The sequence below is a fragment of the Capricornis sumatraensis genome, chromosome 14 (assembly GCF_032405125.1).
Source record: "Capricornis sumatraensis isolate serow.1 chromosome 14, serow.2, whole genome shotgun sequence".
NCBI classification, from domain to species: Eukaryota; Metazoa; Chordata; class Mammalia; order Artiodactyla; family Bovidae; genus Capricornis; species Capricornis sumatraensis.
In genome coordinates, this window is record NC_091082.1 from 79,475,375 (window position 1) to 79,496,725 (window position 21,351).

Genomic DNA, 21,351 nt, shown 5'->3' on the forward strand with positions numbered 1-21,351 from the left:
GCCACCAAGGTAGCCCTTACTAACTTTTTTTAAACTTATTAACCCTTTTGGTTTATTTTTCTCCAAATGCAAGGAGTATGGAAATTAGGAAGAATTTGTAGAATTTTATCATCTTGATTTTTTGAACCCAGTTCTCTGCTTTCTTTGTTAGTGGGGGTGGGCAGGAAAAGGAGCTGCAAAGACAGTGGCTGACTTGCTGAATCTTCTTTTCTTTCCTTAGCTATATCTTGCGTAGAGCATCAAATTGCACCCTTTTTCTTGTTTGATTGGTGACTTTTTGTGATTTTTTTTTCCTATTCGCTTGTTTATTTTGTTGGGAATTAGGAGAGGAAAAAAATCTGTAGTCCAAATTTATTCTTCTGTCCTTCTCAGGAAGTCTCCCAGAATTGCATTTCTAAAATGCAGATTTGATCATGCAACTCCTTTGCTTAAAACCCTCCAGTGGCTCTCTCTGCCTTGTTTTTGGGATAAAGTTTAAATTACTTCACCTGGTCTATAATGCCATGGTCTCTTCCATGGCCTGACTCCTGCTTTCTTCTGTATATTATCGGTTGCAAATTTTCCCTTCAGTATCTACATTCCAGGCATACTGACCTGAACCGTATTCAGGTTCCAGGATTAACCTCCCTCTCACCCCTGTGCCTTTGCAATGCTCCTTTTTTGCCTAGAACGTTCTTTTCACTCCCCTTTTCAGCGAATTTCCACCTGCTCTTTAGATCTCATTTCTCCTTGCCTCTGGAAAGCCTGTCTGACCACTCGGTGCTCTGTGTCTACTGTTTGTATTGTCATTCCTGTGTAGGGTCATACTGTTTTCTAATCTGCTATTTAGATCGCTGTTTTCTAGTGTGTCTCTCCTATCAGACCATTAGTTTTCTGGGGGGGAGATGGTGATGGAGTGTTGATCCCATTTCAGTTAGTAAATCTCTTCTGATGGCACACATGTTTTCATTGTGTGTGTATGTGTGTTTCACAGTGCATAGCACAGTGCTGGGTATATAGCAGGTATTCAACAGATGCTTGTAGAATAACAAATACTTGCTCATCTAACTCGGGCTCTTTGGTTGTTTTGCAGTTTTATGTATGGGGAGCTGACCGATAAAGATACCATTGAAAAAGTGCGGCAAACCTTTGAGAACTATGAGATGAATTCCTTTGAAATTCTGATGTACAAGAAGAACAGTGAGTATTCAGAACATTCTGAATCATACCTTGATGTGCTTGGAAGAGCATAGCTACTCTTTCTCTATCGCTGTCTTGGGTTTTCTTTTCTCTCATCAGCTAAATGTTGTGTCTTGAAGCCATTGTGTACGTTGGACTAAGTGGTATGGCTTGATGAATTCAGTCCTGCACAGGAGCATTTGTACTTCTCACTAACCAGTTAAGACTTCTTGATGTCTTTTCTGCCAAGAGTTAGTGTTTTTCCTATTGATTTTCTTATGATGAGTTGCTGGCTTAAGATACTTGTAGACTTAAAGGCTATTTTACTGGAAGAGAGGAGGTAGGTCAGATTCTCTGTGCAGTTCACCTTCATATCTATCTCCCTATAGCGCTTAGCACAGCAGGTATTATGAGTTGATTGCCCAATTAAGAATTTCTGAATAAAATTTTGTTTCCCTGGTGACCCCAGTTTTCTGTAAGAGACAGTATTAATAGTCATAGTGTTTGTATTGTTAATTTATATTTGTTTTCTCTATAATCACTTCTAAAAGTATAGTAATGAAGAATCTAGGTCAATAGCCATACACAAGTATAAAACTTACTTTTCTCTTAGAGGTTTCCTATTGAGTGGAGATTAATTATATTAGAAGTATGAAAAGCAGGGCATGTGGAGACATGGCAGTAACAGGGTGCAGATGTGTTGAAGGGTGCTTTCTCTTTTTGAAACACTATTTGGTTTGTAAAGAATCCTGTTCTTTATATATAGGATTGAACTAGGTAGGTCATTGGTTCACTAGAAAATGTCCGGAGTAGCCCAGGTGGCGCGGGAGGAAACATGTTTATTTTGGTGGCATTCAGGGTGATGTGTTTCACTCTGGAAAGCAAAGGGCACATGTGACTTTTATCCAGAAGGACCTGGGGCCTTTTTTCAGTCTGGAGTGCTGGAGCAGACAACTGAGAGGACTCTTTCCTGGATGGCTGGTGCGGATGCCGAGCCGAGAGATTATCTTTGAGCGTCAGCAACTCTGCGAGGGCTGGTCCCGTGATTTCTCTCTAGAGCTGCTACCTTGCTCATTTCACCCACTCAGCCAGTAGACCTCGTTCCTACCCTGTACCTCCCCTAGTTCCTGTCTTGAGACATTTTGCCAAACAGGGCTGAGAGGAATGAAGTGAAAGATGGTGACCGGCTCTATGCCAGCCCTTCCTCTACGGGAACACAGCTCAAAGCCACAGCTCTTCCCAGGAGCATGCCAGCAGTGCCTTCTCATGGGAGAGGGGACTCTGCCTGTGTGCCCTGAAATAAGGGAGTGACTTACAGGTTTCCCATGCTGGCAGTGTTGTGTCCTGAACAGCATAGATTTCCTCACATCACAGAATACTAAATTGGGATCCCATATGGCGCTAGTGGTAAAGAACCCACCTGCCAGTGCAGGAGATACAACAGACGTAGGTTTGATCCCTGGGTCGGGAAGACCCCTTGGAGTAGGAAATGGCAACCCACTCTAGTATTCTTGCCTGGAGAATCCCACAGACAGAGAAGCCTGGCAGGCTACTATCCATGGAGTCACAAAAAGTTGGACACGAGTGAATGACCAAGCATAGATATACACAGCATAGATCTCAAAGGTAATGCCCTGCATTTGTATTTTGCTTCAGAGTTTTCATGCTTTGATAGACTATGCATTTAACTTGCTCAAAGTCCACTATACATGTTGGCACTAAAGAGAAAGAGAGGGATACAAAATTAAAACCAAGTTAGCGATTCCACTCGGAGAAGGCAATGGCAACCCACTCCAGTATTCTTGCCTGACAAATCCCATGGATGGAGGAGCCTGGTAGGCTGCAGTCCATGGGGTCGCTAGGAGTCGGACACGACTGAGTGACTTCACTTTCACTTTTCACTCTCATGCGTTGGAGAAGGAAATGGCAACCCACTCCAGTGTTCTTGCCTGGAGAATCCCAGGGATGGGGGAGCCTGGTGGGCTGCCGTCTCTGGGGTCGCACAGAGTCGGACACGACTGAAGTGACTTAGCAGCAGCAGCAGCAGCAGCAGCAGCAGCAGCGGCAGCAGCAGCAGCAGCAGCAGCAGCGATTCCACTTGCTGTTGTCCTCAGTGGACACATACCCCAATCCTATTGTATCTCATTGCACTAAAGATGATTCTGATATTTCTGTTTCTGTACCTTAGGTAGACATGGGCTATGCATGGAAGCAGGTCAGTGCAGCTCATGTTTTTACCAAATTATTAGCATCTCTCCCCTCCCTGGAGGTTGTGCTGGGCTTACTGAGAGAGACATGCCCGTCCCTGGAGTGGCATGTCAGCCTGGGTATGGACTCTACTTCGTGGATGATATGGAGGCATTCTCAAGGGTGATTGAGGTCCTGTGAAACTTTTACCTTACCCTTTAATTTTAGGAAATACACTCAGTGGAAGGTATGACTCCACTCTATTTTAAAATGTTGATTCTCTAAGCCCGGTGAGGGGGGCATGGCGGATGTCATCTCCATTGTATAAGAAGGTAAATTCCTCACCCGAGGTCATGCACAGCCAGGACCTGGTTTCCAGTGCTTCCCTATGACCATTCTCTCCAGACTGGGTTAGATTTAGTGGGGGCACAGGGCAGGACCACCACATATGATGATGCAACCCTGCATAGGGGACAACTGGAAAGCAGTTTGCTGAGTCCTCAGAGCACCCTGACCTAAAACTGCACCTATGCTGAGGGGTGACCTTCTCTTTCTAATTTACACAAGGATGTCCAGTGCGTTTGCAGGGGTTTCGTTCAAGGCTCAGTTTAGTTCAGTCGCTCAGTCATGTCTGACTGTTTGCGACTCTGGACTGCAGCACGCCAGTCTTCCCTGTCCATCACCAACTCCCGGAGCCTACTCAAACTCATGTCCATCACGTCAGTGATGCCATCCAGCCATCTCATCTTCTGTCTTCCCCTTCTCCTCCCGCCTTCAATCTTTCCCAGCATCAAGGTCTTTTCCAAGGAGTCAGTTCTTCGCATCAGGTGGCCAAAGTATTGGAGTTTCAGCTTTAGCATCAGTCCATCCAATGAATATTCAGGAGTGATTTCCTTTAGGATTGACTGGTTGGATCTCCTTGCAGTCCAAGGGACTTTCAAGAGTCTTTTCCAACACCACAGTTCAAAAGCATCAATTCTTCAGTGCTCAGCTTTCTTTATAGTCCAACTCTCACATCCATACATGACTACTGAAAAACCATAGCTTGAACTAGACGGACCTTTGTTGGTAAAGTAATGTCTCTGCTTTTAAATATGCTGTTGGTCATAGCTTTTCTTCCAAGGAGAAAGTGTCTTTTAATTCCATGGCTGCAGTCACCATCTGTAATGATTTTGAAGCCCCCCAAAATAACATCTGTCACTGTTTCTGCATCTGTTTGCCATGAAGTGATGGGACCAGATGCCATGATCTTAGTGTTCTGAATGTTGAGTTTCAAACCGACCTTTTCACTCTCCTCTTTCACTTTCATCATGAGGCTCTTTAGTTCTTCTTCACTTTCTGCCATAAGGGCGGTATCATTTGCATATGTGAGGTTATTGGTATTTCTCCTGGCAATTTTGATTCCAGCTTGTGCTTCATCCAGCCTGGCATTTTGCATAATGTATTCTGTATATAAGTTAAATAAGCAGGGTGACAATATACAGCCTTGATGTACTCTTCTCAATTTGGAACCAGTCTGTTGTTCCATGTCCAGTTCTAACTGTTGCTTCTTCACCTGCATACAGATTTCTCAGGAGGCAGGTCAGATGGTCTGATATTTCCATCTCTTTCTGAATTTTCCACAGTTTGTTGTGATCCACACAGTCAAAGGCTTTGGCATAGTTAATAAAGCAAAGTGAAGTGAAGTCACTCAGTCGTGTCCGACTCTTTGTGACCCCATGAACTGTAGCCCACCAGGCTCCTCCGTCCTTGGGATTCTCCAGGCAAGAATACTGGAGTGGATTGCCATTTCCTTCTCCAGGGGAACTTCCCAACCCAGGGATTGAACCCAGGTACTCCGCATTGCGGGCAGACGCTTTAACCTCTGAGCCACCAGGGAAGCCAAAAGTAGATGTTTTTTCTGGAACTCTCTTGATTTTTCTATGATTCAGCGGATGTTGGCAATTTGATCTCTGGTTCCTCTGCCTTTTCTGAATCCAGCTTGAACATCTGAAAGTTCATGGTTCATGTACTGTTGAAGGCTGGCTTGGAGAATTTTGAGCATTACTTTGCTAGCGTGTGAGATGAGTGCAATTGTGTGGTAGTTTGAGCATTCTTTGGCATTGCCTTTCTTTGGGACTGGAATGAAAACTGACCTTTTCCAGTCCTGTGGCCACTGCTGAGTTTTCCAAATTTGCTGGCATATTGAGTGCAGCACTTTCACAGCATCATCTTTTAGGATTTGAAATAGCTCAGCTGAATTCCATCACCTCCACTAGCTTTGTTAGTAGTGATGCTTTCTAAGGCCCACTTGACTTCACATTCCAGAATATCTGGCTCTAGGTGAGTGATCACATCATCATGGTTATCTGGGTCATGAAGATCTTTTTGTATAATTCTTCTGTGTATTCTTGCCACCTCTTCTTAAAATCTTCTGCTTCTGTTAGGTCCATATCATTTCTGTCCTTTATTGTGCCCATCTTTGCATGAAATTTTCCCTTGGTATCTCTACTTTTCTTGAAGAGATTTCTAGTCTTTCCCATTCTATTGTTTTTCTCTATTTCTTTGCATTGATCACTGAGGAAGGCTTTCTTATCTCTGCTATTCTTTGGAACTCTGTATTCAACATGGGGCAGAAATGGATGCAGATAGTGTTGGCTTCTTCCTAGGATTCTGTTCTTTGCTGCAACTCCTCCAAATCCTACCCTTTCTTGAGGAATTTAGAAACTGTAAATTATTTTTTTAAGCTTGGAAATTTTACAGTTGCACCAAATTCTGTGCCTTTTTCCCAACAACTTCTTAATGACCAACTAAAATATACCTCAGAGATATTGTAGGTCCCATTCCACAAATTTTGATTTCCCAGTGCATGTAAAAGTTATGTTTACACTGTAACTGTAAACATAGCTGTTTATTAAGTGTGCAGTAGCATTATGTCTAAAAAGGTTCATATGCCTTCATTAAAATTAACTAATTTATTGCTAAAAATTGCTAACCATCATCTGTGCCTTCAGTGAGCTGTAATCTTTTCGTTGGTAGGTGGTTTGAAATACTGCAAAAAAATTACCAAAATATGACACAGAGACATGAAGTGAGCAAATGCCGTTGAAAAAATGGCACCAATGGACTTGCTCAGTGTTGGTTGTCACAAACCTTCAACTTGTTCAAAAAAAAATGCAGTGTCTGTGAAGCGCAATAAAGTGAGGTCTGCCTGTACTCTGTTAGACCCTGGGCTTCTTCCTAGGAATGCGGTTATGAAAAGACAGACCTAGCCTTGGCTCTCACAGTGTTTGCAGTAGTCAGCGGCAGCATCCATAGGTTAGAGCTGTAAGTGTTTTGATAGCGGCACACCTGGGGGTTGTCTCTTCACTCCAAACATAGGAGGTCAGGGAGGGAAGTCTTCCTCACAGGTGGGAAATTCGTGCAGAACCAAAAGGGTAGTGCTGAGTTAGGCAGAGAGAAGGGCCGGGAATATCCCAGGCTGATGAAAGGAAAGTGTAGACAAGAACAGCAGTGAGGGAGCGCTGAAGTTTGAAGAGACACAGAACAGCTCTCCTCAGACTTTGATGTGTATATGAAATCACCTACAGATCAAAATTTGTATATCTCTATTCAGATAGGTCTACCAAAGGGCCTGAGATTCTGCTCCAGGTGCTGCCAGTGCCGCTGGGCCAAGTATCACACTCTGAGGAGCAAGGACAGAAAACAGCCTCAGTGAAAGCTGACTTCCATGCCTTTCTCTTTTGCGGCACCCAATGCGGTGCCTGACACAGAAGGTGCTCCACCTGAATTGATGGAGCACTATCTCTTGAATAAATGAGGAGTCACCAGTGAACCTGGAGAGGTTGGGAAGGGCCAGTCATGCAGCCACATTTAAGAGTTTAGAATTTATCTTAAGGGTAGAGGTGGTGGGACCAGAGAGTGGGGTGAGGGGCGTTGAGGGGTTTTAAATAGGGTTTGTTTTTTGTTCAGTCACTAAGTTGTGTCCAACTCTTTGCAACCCCATGGACTGCAGCATGCCAGGCTTCCCTGTCCTTCTCCAAGAGTTGACTCAAACTCATGTCCATTGAGTCGGTAATGCCATCCAACCATCTCATCCTCTGTCATCCCCTTCTCTTGCCTTCAGTCATTCCCAGCATCAGGGTCTTTTCCACTGAGTCAGTTCTTCACATCAAGTGGCCCAAGTATTGGAGCTTCAGCTTCAGCATCAGTTCTTCCAGTGAATATTCAAGGTTGATTTCCTTTAGGATTGACTGGTTTGATCTCCTTGCTGTCCAAGGGACTCTCAAGAGTCACCTCTAGCACCACAGTTTCAAAGCATCAACTCTTCTGCTCAGCCTTCTTTATGGTCCAACTCTCACATCCATGCATGACTCCTGGAAAAACCATAGCTTTGACTATACAGACTTTTGTTGGCAAAGTGATGGCTCTGCAGGGTTGCTGCTGCTGCTACTGCTGCTAAGTCGCTTCAGTCGTGTCCGACTCTGTGCGACCCGATAGACGGCAGCCCGCCAGGCTCCCCCATCCCTGGGATTCTCCAGGCAAGAACACGAGTGGGTTGCCATTTCCTTCTCCAATGCATGAAAGTGAAAAGTGAAAGTGAAGTCGCTCAGTCGTGTCTGACTCTTAGCGACCCCATGGACTGCAGCCCACCAGGCTCCTCCATCCATGGGATTTTCCAGGCAAGAGTACTGGAGTGGGGTGCCATTGCAGGGGTAACTGTGTATTAATCAGATTTTCATTTCAGAGAGACAACTTCATCAGAGAGTGGCGATGGAATACAACATAGGAGACAGGAGGTGGGGGGCTTGTTAAGAATCACCCCAGTGACAAGATGGCTGTGGGCTGCTGGCGGAGGGATGGGGAAGAGGCAGTTGAGATGGAGAGGTGTCTGGGGAAATGGGAGGAGACTGAGTGTAGGGATTTTTCTGGTGCTGCCTTCTGATGGGCAAGTATCTAGCTCATAGTCCTCCTGGAGGAGGTGCTTGGTTTACTGAGTGACTTTAAATGAAGCTGATATTTACCAAGAAACAAATGGGTGACCAATGAGTGACTCAGAGCAAGCACTTCAGAGCCAAGGAGCAAGCTGTGTGAGTCTGAACTGACCAGCAGTGGCCTGGGAGGAACAGATTGAACAGAGATGGATGGGAGGAGGGGAAGGAGGAGGCCGAGTCTGTGGCTCCTTTCACAATTTGCAGTTCAGTAGCTCGAAACCTTCAGCATTTTAAAGCTGTTCAGAGTGCCCTGAAGAAAAAGTCATTCCTTTGAGATTTTAAAATGTGAAATGTCACTCTTTAAAGGAATGTTTTTTTCTCTGATATTTACATTGGTGATGGGTTAGTCTCTAAGTCATGTCTGATTCTGAAACTCTATGGACTGCAGCCCACCAGGCTCTTCTGTCTGTGGAGTTTCCCAGGTAAGAATACTGGCGTGCTTGCCATTTCCTTCTCCAGGGGATCTTCCTGACCCAGGGATCAAACTCGGGTTTTCTGCATTGGAGGCAGATTCCTTATGGACACCAGGGAAGCTGGAAAACACATATGAAGGCTTAAAGAAGAAAATCAATCACCCCAAAGACTCAAAGACTCCAAGAAATACTACTATACCTTACACTTTCTGCACTTGCAGATGTTACATAATTGAAACTTCTACATGTATTCAATATGAAATAATACCTTTAATCTTTTATCATGAAAGCATCATAACAATATCCTTATAAAAATTCCCCATAAATATAATTTAGAAGGAATTTTATTAATACTTCCTTTATTGCTGGATATTTATGAACTCTAAATTTTCTTGATTAAACACAATGCTGGCATGAAAATCTTTGTGCAAAGATATTAGTTGACATTCTGAAATATTTCCTAGAAGTTGAAAATTACTGTGTCAAAGAATGTGAACCAAGGTTCCTGAGACATTTTGCCAAATAGTGTTTCAGAATTGAACCCATTTCCAAGTTCACTTGCAGACTGTGTCTGACTCATTGAACTGCTCCAGCATTGAATATTGAATCATTTTAAAAGATCAAATTGCCTACAATTACAGTTTTTTTTTTGTTTAACAAGTATTTTTAATGCAAGTGCGACTGAAGCATTTTTTCTTATTTAATATCCATTTAAAATTACTTTTTATATTAATTGTTCAGATTCTTTGCCATATGTTCTACTTAATTCTTGCGATTTTCTCATTGGTTTTCCTCATAAACTTTTAATAAATTGGTTTGTGCCCCCCCACCCCCCCCATTAGTATTTGCAAGGACAACTTTGTAGAAAAGATCTAACTATTGATAGGCATTCATGTTTTTGTTACCATTGAGGGAGTTGGGAATAATTAGCAGAAGGCTTCATGGTGTGTTTTGGAATGAGTGTATGGAATACTATTATGTATCTTGGAGACTGGCTTATCTGAAAGGTTTCTTTCTATTTATTGGGCAGTCTAATCAGTAAACCTGGACCTTTTGGTATTGCTATATATTTTGTATCATTCCTTAACTCATTCTCAGTATGCTGGATAAGTTTCTTACATTAGTGACAGTCATCATTCATGAACTCATTTAGCAAATATTTAGGTGGTCATTTTTGTGCTGGCCAATTAGTTTCTCCATTTTTCTTTTTTTTTTAAATATTAAATTTATTTATTTTAATTGGAGGCTAATTACTTTACAATATTGTATTGGTTTTGCCATACATCAACATGAATCTACCGCGGGTGTACACGTGTTCCCCATCCTGAACCCCCTTCTCTCCTCCCTCCCCGTACCATCCCTCTGGGTCATCCCAATGCACCAGCCCAAAGTTAAGAAGTATTAGTCATGAGTGAAAGTACTCCACCCTCAGGACAACACTCCCCAGCATGTGAGTAACTCTGCAACTCGTGGTGTGACTGGAAGCCCAGGTTTGGAAGCCTTGCATCAGCTTCTCCAGCAGAGAAGTGCAGGAAAAGGCAGCTTAGAGCCAGGAGAAGCTGCCGGCCAGTCCTTGATTACCTACTGCAGGCCTGTGGGTTTGAACCGCAGAGATCCACTTGTGAGAAACCTACTCTGCCTTGAGGTGGTGGCAGTCTCGTTATGAGGACAAATCATCGCTTGCCTAGTTTGCCAACAGATTGTCTTTTCTTTTCTCCAATTCATTTTTGGCTGCTCCGGGTCTTCATTGCTGCGCTCGGGCTGCTCTCTAGCCGTGGTGCGCAGGCTTCTCATCGCGGTGCTTCTCTCGCTGCTGAGCACTCATGGCTATGCATGCGTTTCAGTAGCTGTGGCCCCTGGGCTCCTGGGTTCAGTAGTTGTAGCGCACAGGCTTAGTTGCCCTGAGGCATGTAGAATCTTCCTGGATCAGGAATCGAACCTGTGTCCCCTGCATTGGTAGGCAGATCCGTTACCACTACCACCAACAGATCGTTCACTTATTCAGTACTAGAAGCTGTTTATATATAAGGGATATTGATACCAAATCACACACATATTGAAAGCTATTTTGCCTATTAAATTTTTTCTCTTTAATTAAAGACTTTAAAAATACCATATCTGTTGTTGTTCATTTGCTCAGTCATGTCCAACTCTTTGCAACCCTGTGGACTGAAGCATGCCAGGCTTCCCTGTCCTTCACCATCTCTCAGAATTGGCTCAAATTCATGTCCTTTGAGTCAGTGATGCCGTCCAACCATCTCATCCTCTGTCTTCCCTTTCTCCTCTTGCCTTCATTCTTTCCCAGAATCAGGGTCTTTTCCAGTGAGTCAGTTCTTCCCATCAGGTGGCTGAAGTATTGGAGTTTCAGCTTCAGCATCAGTCTTTCCAATGAATAATCAGGACTGGTTTTCTTTAGGATGGACTGGTTGGATCTCCTTGCTGTCCAAGGGACTCTCAAGAGTCTTCTCTGACACCACCTTTAAATTTTTTTCTCTTTAACTAAAGACTTTTAAAATACCATATGTAAGTTAAAAAATGTTTGTCAGTCTTTTCCTTTATGGTTCTAACCTTTATATAATACTCAGGAAGCTCTTCTCCTTGCCTAAATAATAAACATATTCTTCCATTTTCCCTTCTGGTACTTTTAGAGCACTATTTGTTATCATCAATCTCTTTCTTTCCAATTTGAAATGCTCTTTTTTAAAATGCTAAATGTTCACATTCATGTATTTGTGTCTCTCCTCCTCTTTTTTTTTTTTTTCAGGAATCTTTTTGTAACTTATTAGCTTTGTGAGTTTGGTTAAAGTGCCTTCCCACTTGGGTTCTCCATATTTAAATTAAAGATAATGTCACAGTAGCAGTTCCATCTCACAGAGTTGTGAAAAGTAAACCATGATGTGTCAGGGTTTGGCCCCACTGTAAGCACTCAGTAAATGATATTATTGTTTTCATTTTTGCTTGTTTTAGGGTCACTGCCATTGGTTCCTAATTACTATGGAAATTACTATGGTTCCTAATTACTATAGTAAGTAACCCCTGTCATTAGTTTTCTCTTCAAAAATTTCTTGGCTGTTCTGCCACCTTTATTTTTCTATTTGAATTGAATGTCAATTCATCAAGCTCTGAGAAAAACAAATGAAAAAAGAAACAATTGAGATTCTGATTGAAATTGCATTAAATTTATATATTGAAAGAAGAGGTTTGACATCTTACAGAATTGAATCTTCTCATCTATAAACAGTGTAACTCTCTCCTTTATTGAGGTTTTGTTTTTTTGCTCTTTAATCAAATTTAAATTACACTGAGACTTAAGCATTGCATTTTCTAGCTTTTCCCTTGTTATGGTTGAGACTGGCTCTTTTCCTTAGGAACAGGTGAAGGCAGCTTTGGATTTTCATTAAACTCCTTAAGATACATTGTCTTTTACAGTCATATAAACACCCCTGTGAGGTGAGATTGAACATTTCAAACTTATAGATGAGGAAAGAAGGAAAGAAAGTAATAGTTTTATATATCCATGTATCACGCATTTCAACTTAATCTAAAGTCAATCTTGTGGCTCAGACAGTAAAGAATCTGCCTGCAATGCTGGAGACCGGGGTTCGATCCCTGGGTCGGGAAGATCCCCTGGAAAAATAAATGGCAAGCTGCTCCAGTATTCTTGTCTGGAGAATTCTATGGACAGAGGAGCCTGGCAGGCTACAGTCCATAGGGTCGCAAAGAGTCGGACAGGACTCTGACACACTAAAGTAGATCTAACACACTAAAGTAGATTAACGCTAAAGTAGGTCTATTATCCCCATTTTACAAATAAGGAAACTGATTCTGGGTGAAGTTCAAGTGACATGGTCAAAGCATACAATAAGTGAAGGCGGGACTCAAACAGAGGGCTTGGGATTCTGAATGAGATGTCCTAAAGACTAGTGGTCACTACCTCCCCTATCCTCTCTCATCTTCTCACACTTGTCGTTTGTCTCAGTAAAGTTGACCAAAACCTTGCTGGTCTGTTTCCCGGAGCAGACTGCTATTCTCTAGTTTCTGGACTCATCCCAATGGCCCAGCACGTGCAGCCCTTCCCAAGGGCCAGTCAAGTGGCTTGGTGGATTCTGTTGCGTTCGAATGTGACCTGGGGCTTCCCAGGTGGCGCTAGTGGTAAAGAACCCGCCTGCTAGTACAGGAGACTTAAGAGATGTGAGTTCGACCCCTGGGTCAGGAAGATCCCCTGGAGAAGCGAATGGCTACCCACTCCAGTATCTTGCCCGGAGAATCCCATGGACAGAGGAGCCTGGCAGGCTACAGTCCACAGGTCTCAAAGAGTCAGACATGACTGAAGTGCCTTAGCATGCACCCATGTCATCTAAATTTGAAAGTGGCCTGGATGTCTGGCTATGGAAAGTGCCTGGAAGGATGTCCAGGGTCAGAGGGAGACTGATGGAGGCCAAAAATCCTGTCATACACCTGCACCTTGCTGTTTTGTTATCTGACTGTTGTGGTTGAGAAGCTCTACAGTGAGATTAGGTTGTCGGGTTCATTAGTGCACAATGCAAGGGAGCAACATAAGGGATGACCGTCACAGAGTGGCCAGAAGGAGGAGCCTAACCTGGGACTGCCCTTCCACGGCGCATCCTCAGCCAGAAAAGAGCTGCAGCCTTTGCCATCAGTGGGATGTGTTTCTCCTGGATTTGTGTATTGATCTTCCTTTAATAGAAAGTTTATTATTGACCCTTGGTTCTTTTCACAGAAAAAAACATTAAGTACTTGCTTTTTTTGGTTTTCCCATGGTAGCCACTTGGGTGAGGAGGCAGAATTTTAACCTCTTGCTGATTTTGTGTGTGTGTGTGTATATCTGTGCATTCATTGTCTCTCTTGTATCTTGAGGGAATAAATCCTGCTTTAGAATCTGGGCTCTAGAAGAGATCCCCAGAGGCCAGCTGCCCCCAGACAGGTCTTCATCTGAATGGAGACAAAACATTTCTGAATATACCCTGGGTGCATCTGGAGGGTGTAAGGGAACCTGAATGGGTGGGGCTCTAGGCTCTGGATATTTCATGTTTGCTCGAAAAAGCTGTTTCCCATATTGAGACTTTGAGTAATATTTCATTAGCTAAAAATGCTTCACTCTTATGAAGCAAAAGGTTGAAATGACTGACTGTGCTACCTAGGAGGGACTCATATATTCTCTTTTGGAAAAATTTCAGAAATGAAAAATTTGAACCCATTCTTCTTGCTTTCCTCGATTTTTTGGCTAGTGATAATCTGGGGGAGAGAGAGAGAGGCAGGTCTGAGTAACTGTGAGGACACTGGAAGTAGGATTTCTTTCTTTGAAAGTCAGCAGGCATGCCTAGAGCCTGCTAGGTTTTCACAGCTCCAGGCTGGCACCTCCTGGAGCTGAGCAGCATAGTCGCCTCCTGTGACCCCTGGGTAACACTGCTCTGGATGGCACTGGACTAGGGATGTAGGACCATGAGACAGGAAGAGATCAGGCCTCCTGCCCTTGGAGCACATTGTTATTGTTCATTGCTCAGTCATGTCTGACTCTTTTGCGACTCCATGGACTGTAGCCCACCAGGCTCCTCTGTTCATGGGGTTTCCCAGGCAAGAACACTGGAGCAGGTTGCCATTTCCTTCTCCAGGGGGTCTTCCTGGCCCAGGGATCGAACCCATGTCTCCTGCATTGGCAGGTGGATTCTTTACCATGAATCAGGGAGCCCTAAAGAAATAGTCCTTAACTGTTAAGGTTTGATGGGGATCAGTGCACGACATTGTCTTTCCCTGCCCGTGATCAGAAGCAATTGAGAGAAATTCAGGCATCAGGAAAGTTCAAATATTACCTTTATGACTGGTAAATCTGATCCTAGAGGATGTATTTTATATCTATGGGAAGGTGAGTTTTTAAAAGTGAATATTAGAATCGAACAGACTTATCCACTCAACACAGCTGCTGACTAAAAAAAATTAGTCACAGTCTGAAAGTAGCGAGTTATTTTATTTGGTGGGAATGTTAGGGACTCCGAGTCCAGGAGGCAGAATCTCAGTAGTCCTGAGAAAATTGCTCTGAGGAGGTGGGAGTGGGAGTCAGGTTATATATAAGTTCACAACAAAGAGGGCAGGGAGTCTGACCATCAAAGATTACTGCTAAATTGTAAGGAAAACCAAATATCAAGCTAAGGGATTTGGTGTTCTATGTAAGAGAAGAGGCAAGCCTCTGGGCTCACTGAATTCATTCCGTTCCTATGTACCTAAGCTATGTAAGGCCAAACCCTGTTTGTTTGTTTGTTTTGTTTTGATTTCTCACATCCTGCCCCTACTTAGCCCCTCAGCTCTTCAGCAATCACTGTTAGGGATGACAGCATTTGCTGAATTGCAGACCCTTTTGGGAGCCTTCATCTATTCAGATGGTAGAGAATTCTCCTGCCAATGCAGGAGACCCGGGTTCAGTCCCTGGGTTGGGAAGATCTCCTGGGGAAAGGAATGGCAACTCACTCCAGTATTCTTGCCTGAGAAATCCCATGGACAGAGGAGACTGGCAGGCTACAGTCCATGGGGTCACAAAGATTCAGACATGATTGAGTGACTAACACTTTCATTCACATATGGCGGCTTGGAAACGCTGATGGCTGTGACATTTGTTGCCCACCGATATGGCAGGAAACATTTCATTTCACACAGGTAACACGAGAGAACCACAGTGTTCTCCTGCCAGCTATCCCCCTGCCCTCTGACCTCTCCCCTAACATTTACAGAATGAGGAAATGGAGTAGAGTGCTCCCTAATCTCTTAAGACAGCGGAGGAGAAAAGGTGGCCAGGCTACACATGTCTGGTTCTTATCCCCCATATTGCCAACCCAGGGGAAAGGTCTGGAGGGTTACACTGGAAGGTGTCCCTCCACAAAAAACACCAGGTATGGGAAAAGGAGGGCTTCCCTGATGGCTCAGATGGTAAAGGATCTGCCTGCAGTGCAGGAGACCTGAGTTTGATCCGTGAGTTGGGAAGATCCCCTGAAGCAGGGGATGGCTACCCACTCCAGTATTCTCGCCTGGGAAATCCCTTGGACCAGGTTCACCCTCAACAAGCCCAGATGATCAGCTGAAGAGGAACTCTTAAAGTAATAGATGCTGACTATATGAATTTTTGGCACAAGAAACAGATTTAGATATTGAAAAGGAATGATCAGAATAGCACATGTTTAGTCAGGGAACATTTCCGGAAGGAAGCAATGGGCCATTTGGTAGAGAGATGGGCACATAGCTTTAAACATATAGAAATGGGGGAAAGTTCTTGAGGAGCTTGAACTATGGTTAAATGAAAAAGGCCTCCCAACATGACAGATACAGTGGCTATTGTGTGACCTGGGAGATGTGAATTAGTGTCAGCAGTCTAAGTGGTCATAAAGATTAGATGGCACAGCCCCAGCTGGAACAAGTTCGTAGACACCAGGCCAGCTGGTGCAGCCCCATGGAAGGCCCACAGGTGGCAGCTGTGAAGGAGGTGGTTCTGGGGATTCCAGCGAGACCAGGCTCCTGGTGTGAGACAGTGTGGATGGGGGGCCTCTCTTCTGACTTATTACTGGTTTGATAAATCGGATGTGCTTTGTCATTTACCCAGCTGAAAAAATATAGCTTTTAGCTTAGTTTTCTTTAGAGCAAAAAGAAAAGTGTTCTGTTTTTGTTTTTCTGTTTGTTATATCAGCTAGTATACAACCGAGAGCTGTGTGTATGTAGGCTCAATTTTTCTTGAGTTTTCTGTCGTTTAATTGAAAGTGGGTTAAAATCCACTTTAGGTTCTAAGGAGCATCCTGGGAGGAATAGTAACACAGGCCTTCCAAAAACCGTGCATAATTCAGAGACCATATATTTTTTGATTTTGGAATTACTCTGATTTTTTTTTTTCCTTTTCTGGTTGTGCCATGCACCTTGTAGGATCTTAGTTGCCCAACCAGGGATCTAACCCTGGCCCTCGGCAGTGAAAGCATGGAGTCCTAACGACTGGACTGCCAAAAACTCCTGATTTTTGTAAGGTGAATTTTTTTCTTTCAAAACACATTTTTCTTAGGGTGACATTATGGTGTATTCTGTGAGTACCCAGAAACTGGTAGGTATAAAGGGAAGGGACAATAGAGGTTTTAAAATTAACTGTGGATGGATACATAGGCAATCAAAATTTAGGAAGAATGTAGTCCTGTCTGATCCATTTGCTGCCTGTTTGACCATACATGGTGCGGTTATTCATACTTACATATGAACAAGCAGCAGATATATGAGCTTGTTACTGTTAAACTGATTAATCCAGGTGTTAATCAGAGACGTCTGTCTGTCCATGTCATATAGTAGAGTTTGTTACAACTATAGGCAGAGAGATCTAGGTGACCAATTGAGAATGTATTTCCACCTGCCCATTATCTCCTAAAATAAAACAATAAAGGTAAAATGCTGAGCCCAGTGCCTTGTGCAAAGGAAGCTTCTCTAAGACTTAACAACACGGAGAAATATCTACTGTATTTTAGTTTGAAAGAGGTTATAGAATGGTATGTAAAGCAATATCCCAGCCAAATAGTTGTTTAGTTCCATTGATCCAGATGCTGTTTTAGGAGCTAGGTACAAGAGCTGGGCGGGGGAGCCTCTGTTGCTCTGTGCTGCATTTACTTTTGTTACACAGGAGAGATTGGTGCATCTTGCTATGATGTCCTCAATAGACAGAAAACATCTATTTCTTTTCCTTATTTTTTTGGGGGGGCGGGGAGCCAGAGACTAATTTTGTGCAGATATTTGTCCATAGATCCCCGAGTAGGTGGCCTCTCGGAGAGGTCAGTCACATGAGCCCTGCGCATCTTCTCCTTCTGGGGTTTAGGGCAGTGCTTTGGGAGAGCTTGTTTACCCTTCCCTCTGGAGACCTCCCTTTCTGGGGAAGCCTTGGCTGGGATTTCCCTCCTTTCTCAGTGTGTCCTCTTTTGCCATCGTGTTGGACCTTTGAGATTTTTATTCTGGGGAGAAAGACTTAGAAACATAGTTTCTAGCCTATGGTGAATTAAGCATTTGAGTCACATTGATGGGTTCCCAAACCAAATTTTGGCACCGGAGTCTTTAGTAATGGAAATTTGAGTTTTGTGGTCTGCTAACAATGGATGGTGCTACCCAACTGGCCCCCACTCCTTGCTTGGTCTCTATATGCTCTAAGGTAAGTCTTCAGGTCTCTGTCCCTTAGTTACTTCCATAAGATCAGGAGGGATTTCCAACCCATTTTCTAACCATTTGACAAGGGTTAAGAAATCTGTACTTACAGAATTATTTGAACAGGAGAACCTCCTCCACTGAGTAGTTACTATGAAACTTTTATTCCAGCAAGAAGAAAAATTAGTGGTGTAAACCCCCAGAACCTGAAGGAATGAAGCCATTCTAAAAATGAATTAATGTTTGTACCGATTTGTTCCCAAGTCCTTATGTTGGTCCCTCTAATGAGAGTGCAAATTACTGACCAACTTTTGGTATTTCTTTCAGGGACACCTGTGTGGTTCTTTGTGAAAATTGCTCCAATTCGAAACGAACAGGATAAAGTGGTTTTATTTCTTTGCACTTTCAGTGACATAACCGCTTTCAAACAGCCGATTGAAGATGATTCATGTAAAGGTTTGTAATTCTGATTTGTACAAAAAGAATTATTATTATTACTATTATTTTTTGCCTATAGTGTGACTCTTTGTTACAGAGAATTTGAGGTTGCCACAGCAATCTCTGCACAAGGACCAATATTTAAACTTTAATTTGTGTTGGGTAAAGCATTGTATCATTCTGGAATGCACTGAGGGAAAAGAAAGTAAGGAAAAAAAGCTTTGGTTAGGAAGGCATTTTAATCAATTTCATACCTCTGTAGATTAACCCTTTCCAAGTAGACAGAAGAAGGTAATTGGGCACTTCTGATATCTTTGGAACCTTTGCAGGTTTTCACATGACAGATGTCAGTTACCCAAATGAGCTGCTCATGACCATATTCATCTTACTTCCATGTACACTTCTTTAAATTCAAGTTCTAGCATTTTCAGAGTGTTAAAGCAGATTTTAGCACATCGCTCCCTCTGTGGTTGATTAAGTCTGTGGCTGGTTAATTCATTGGAAACATGGCATTAATGAGGCCAGTGTCTTCAGTAACATTCCCATATGGGTCATTTAATCAGCTCAGGAACCGCAGATTTTAGCACTCACCTCAGCCGTATCACACACACGTATTGTTTGAATAACACTGGGGACCTAGGAGAGGAGAAGGCTCAGGATTTCTAAAACAGTGATACTCCTGAAGTGGTCCAGCCCATCAGGCTGTCAAACCCAGAAGTCTGGAATTAGGAGGTTGTCAGAGCACTCTTTTCCAAGATAGCCAAGAGGCCAGGAGCTCTTTCTCGTGGCAGTATTTCCTGGCTGGGTGGCTGATTTTCCAGCTCTACCTGAGACCCTGCTCCTTGCATTTTTCTGAGATGCAGCAGAGAGATAGGAGTGAAGTTCAAGGGAGAGTAAAACTGGGGCATGTTATCCTTGATGTGACAAATTGTGATTGTTAAGTGGCAAGAAAGGAAGAAATAAAAAGCCTTCCTTGGCTGCTCCCTCTGGGGCTGTGTCCTCTGAGGGCGTATAAAGTCCTACCACGTTTGGATGCTCATTTTTATAGAGTTCAGAGCACAGTGCTGTGCATACCAGTGCATCCTTTTTTTTTTTTTTTTTTTTACTGTCTATAGCTCAATAAATCAATGACACCCTGCCTTTGGATTTCAAGACCAGAGGAGATGTAAATAAAGTCTCTCCACTGTCTGAGCTTCCCACAGTCTCCTTTTTTTCCTGCAGATTTGTGATTCCCTGATTTCTGGTTTCTGACTTGAAGATTTCTCAGTGCAGTAGCTATCACTGGGCGATAGACTCACTCATGATGAGTGTCATCCATTACCATCTAGAGAGGTCATTCGCTTTTTTAACTGGCTAAACACATAAATAGCATTTTAAAGATAATCTGATATTTTGACACTCATTTTTGCAAGTTTTCTCTGAAAAATGTGAACTAGGGGATGTGGTCGAGTCAGAATGTTTCTTATCATCACCACTGGAACATTTTCAGGTGATGTGAAGGGACTGTTTAGCAGGAAGAGCTGAGTCAACTTAGAGTACCCCCCACAGGGTGTCTGCATGGCATTCTCGGGGAGCCTGAAAGAAGAGATAAATCAGACTGATGCAGGGAGACTCACTGAGGTTTATTTTTCAGGCATAAAATGCTCCACTTCATTTGTCCTGCCTCACTCATGCCTTTCCCTTGCGCATAAAAGTTTTTGTACACACACGCACACCCTATTCCCTGTTAGCCAAGGGAACCAGATATTAATTCTCTTTGTCCATGAAATACATAGGAGTAATATGCGGCTTGCTTCCTAAAAATTTAAAATATTCACGTGTGCACACACACACAAGTACACACTGTTTGTCCCTCAATATAAGAATGCAGATAGTGGATCATGTTCAGTGTTTCCTCCGAGACGGGACGTTATCAGCCTGTCCACTTCAAATGCGATGGCAGATATGTTTAGACCTTCCTATTCGTCATGTCACCGTGCCCCTGACCCACGTGGGTTTGGTGGTCTGTTTAGGATGAGGTCAGGTTTTATACTAATCTGTTGATGATGGAAGAGCATGATAATTCTCCGGCCTTGTTCGTTGTAAGTCTATAAACTGCAGTTCTGGCTGCAAGGGTCCAGTATAACGGTGGGCAAACATCTTGTAGATGGAAAATACACGGCCATGTGACTGGGTGATTCTCCTGACTTGACATTTCTCCTTGGAAGTGTTCTCACGTTGTGAGATTCCAGCCTGTCCAGCTGCGCTTTCAGTGCAACACCTCAATCAGCATAAAAAGTCTGAGTGTTGGTGACCCAGGCTTGTGTAGAATTCATCTTTAAAAAAAAAAAAGTTTTCTTTATTTTGGGCTGTGCTGAGTCTTTGTTGCTGCACTGGCGTCTCTCTAATTGCGGTGAGCGGGAACTACTCTCTGGTTGTGGCGTGTGAGCTTCTCGCTGTGATGGCTTCTCTTGTTGCGGAGTGTGGGCTTTACTGCGTGTGGGCTTCAGCAGCTGTAGCCGGTGGGCTCCATCGTTGCGGTTTTCCAGGCTCTATATCATAGGCTCAACAGTTGTGGCACCTGGTCTTAGTTGCTTCATGGCATGTGGGATCTTCCCGGACTAGGGATCAAACCCATGTACCCTGCATTGGCAGGCAGATTCTTTACCACTCAGCCACCATGGAAGCCCCTAGAATTCACTTTTGAGGTGTAATGGAAGGATGGATAATTGAAAACCCCAGAAAATCCCCAGATATTTGCTCCTTAGCCTAGCAATATGAGATGTTTTCCCATTAAAGTCAGCTATGCTTAGATTGTCTTTAAAATGACCTTGTTTTTTCTGATGGCTTTGTGCCTAACTTTGGGGCTCGGGAGTGGGATGGGTGTATCCTAACAGTAATTCGAGAAGCCAGCTGGAGCCTAACATTTTTCCATGAACAACCCACAAAGGGGAGAACACACAGGATCATTGGTGATAGACTATTTTAGCATCTGACACAAAGTAACTCCCCTTTGGCCCTAAGCTCCAATCACA

The 21,351-nt window shown here is 43.4% G+C and overlaps 1 protein-coding gene across 2 annotated transcripts in view; it reads left to right on the top strand.

Annotated features, from left to right (window-relative positions):
• Positions 1-21,351, top strand: part of KCNH1 (potassium voltage-gated channel subfamily H member 1) — a 420,328-nt gene that overhangs the window by 33,395 nt on the left and 365,582 nt on the right. For both annotated transcript variants that reach the window (XM_068986173.1, XM_068986174.1), the window contains exons 3-4: positions 1,073-1,179; positions 18,227-18,355. In XM_068986173.1, coding sequence (XP_068842274.1) covers positions 1,073-1,179; positions 18,227-18,355 — 236 coding nt within the window. The remainder of the gene's footprint in view (positions 1-1,072; positions 1,180-18,226; positions 18,356-21,351) is intronic.